The following is a 2,288-nucleotide window of genomic DNA, read 5'->3' as shown; positions in this document are numbered from 1 at the left end:
CCCGTGCTCCCGTCCAGGCCAGAGACCCTTCGGGAAATCGTCGAGGCGGCCGATGGGTAGGGATGCAGTCTGCTGGTCTGGAGAGAAAAAGAACAAAGAAATGAGAATGGGAGCTCGTAATGCTCTTTTTGTTTAGATATAGCCAGCTGCTGTAATTGGGAAATGTTCTTACCTTTTTTAAAACTTCAAGATATACAACTTCTTCCCTTTTATATTCCATATCTGTTTGACTTTAAACGTCATATTCTTGGAACTTTCATATTTGTGTGTGAGGTAAATATCGTATCGATTTACATCCTCGACAGAATCTGCATGCCTCCCTATGGGGAAGATTGGAAGAGGTCCCTGCTGGCGTCGGACTACGAACTGTACAGGCGTCTTGGGGAGCTGCTGTATATTGTACCCTCCTCAGACAAAGCGCTGCACTTAGCGAGTGAACAAAAGTACAGATGGAGTTTCAATCTTGTTCATTGCCATAATTCATTTGATGTTCGTTTTCATCGTTTATTCACTGATGGTAAAGGCTGACCAACAATACCTCGCATTTCAGCGAGCGGCAGAGTCAAGCGAATTAATCATTTACAATAATAATTAGCGAATTACAGTATAATTAGCGAAATGTCCTTGTTTCCCTCGCAGCTTCGCCGCAATGGCAAATCGCCGCTACTTGGACTACATCATCGCTTTGAATTTCACAGAGGCTTCGGGTCGTAGCAAGTTGTACGTCGGGAAGGATAACTTCTATATTACTCCTGCAGGATTCCCGATTCCGCACGACGCTCCGTACAAACCCAAGTTCCAGAAGTATATATTTGCTTTTGCTGAGGTGAGCAGCAATATCTCGCGTGAGCTGAGGGTTTATTCTGGCGGAGGTGACGCCAGAGGCTCAAGTTGCACAGCCAGTTCGAATAAGAATGTTAACGTCAGGGGCGATGATGAATTTGTTGTAATTTATTTGAATATTGCTATTGCAACGACTTCCAATTACCGTTCCGGAACTCTCAGTATGAAAGAAGGTTAGTAATATAATACATTTTCTTACTAATAATGCTATTGTGGATACAAACAATCAATGTAGGAGAGACGGCAGTGCATTTTGGCAGTAGCCGTATTCAAGAAAATATTTAAATAGAAATTAAAATCCCAAATTATAACCCATTTCAGCAAGGACTGTATGTCAAATGGCGGAAAGACATGGTGGCGGAGGCGCGGAAGCGGAGCCTAAAGAAGCATCGAGCAGAGAGAAGCGGAAAGGAATCGGAGAAGGAGGACGAGGAGGCGTCGAGAGCGCTCACACTCACGCTCATGCAAGGACCCTTCTTGATCCTGGCGTTCGGCTGGGCGTCGGCTGCGCTCGCCGCCGCCCTCGAACGGGCCCGGGCGCGGCACGGGCGCGGCGGGCGCTGAGACGCCGAGGCTTGCTCTTGCTTCCCTCTTTCCTTGTTGATTACCTGCCGTTATTGTCATTTTGTTGATGCTGGACCATTCTTATCAGTAGTGTTGCCCTCGTCATAATTATCAACATTAACATCTTCAATTTATCATCATAATTATCATCTGATATTGTTTCTATAGAAAAAATGTTACTGATATTGAAATTGATCATGCTAATGATGATATTAGTTCAAATTGTAATAATAATGATAGTAACAATGTCTTTATTGATAATAATAACAAAAAGCATAGTAATATCAATAATGATAATAGTAATAGTAATAAGAGATAATAAAATTGACACAACACAACAACAACTATCATGACAATGATAATAGCACTATGAGTAATGGTGAAAATAATGATTGTAATAATGAAAACGATTGCGCTAAAAATGATTATGATGATAATAATTACAATGCTAACATTAATACTAAGAATGATAGCGATAAAAAATATTAAAAATAATAAAGATAATATTATTAATAATAATGACAACGATAATGATGATTATTATTATCATTATTATTCTCAAGAATGATGATACTAGTATTATTAATAATGCAATAAATACAATGTTACTGATGATCTCTATAATAACAGAATCAAAGTTTAGATGTTGATGGTAACAATGATAATGATAATAAAGGATGATTATAATAAAGAGGATAGTATTGATGAAAAGTGATGATGATTATGATAACGATGATCATGATGATGATAATGACAATGATCATGGGGAGAAATAATGATTATTATGTATGAAATAATCAGCATTATGATTGGAATGAAAATTATTCTTATAACTGAATGGTAATATAACAGTATATTGATATTGTAGAAAAGATATGAAT

At 38.3% G+C, this 2,288-nt stretch overlaps 1 protein-coding gene across 1 annotated transcript in view; it reads left to right on the top strand.

Moving 5' to 3' along the window:
* LOC138863010 (ionotropic receptor 21a-like) overlaps window positions 1-1,407 on the top strand; it is a 5,477-nt gene extending 4,070 nt beyond the window's left edge. Inside the window, exons 7-10 of the mRNA XM_070126547.1 lie at window positions 1-56; window positions 306-443; window positions 640-922; window positions 1,165-1,407. The exon at window positions 1-56 is cut by the window's left edge and continues 198 nt beyond it. Of these exons, the coding sequence (XP_069982648.1) occupies window positions 1-56; window positions 306-443; window positions 640-922; window positions 1,165-1,407 (720 nt within the window). The remainder of the gene's footprint in view (window positions 57-305; window positions 444-639; window positions 923-1,164) is intronic.
* Window positions 1,408-2,288: the final 881 nt, after the last annotated feature.

This window comes from Penaeus vannamei, chromosome 1 (genome assembly GCF_042767895.1).
Source record: "Penaeus vannamei isolate JL-2024 chromosome 1, ASM4276789v1, whole genome shotgun sequence".
NCBI classification, from domain to species: domain Eukaryota; kingdom Metazoa; phylum Arthropoda; class Malacostraca; order Decapoda; family Penaeidae; genus Penaeus; species Penaeus vannamei.
The sequence above is the reverse complement of the archived record's forward strand: the minus strand, read 5'-3'. Positions and strand labels throughout refer to the sequence as shown.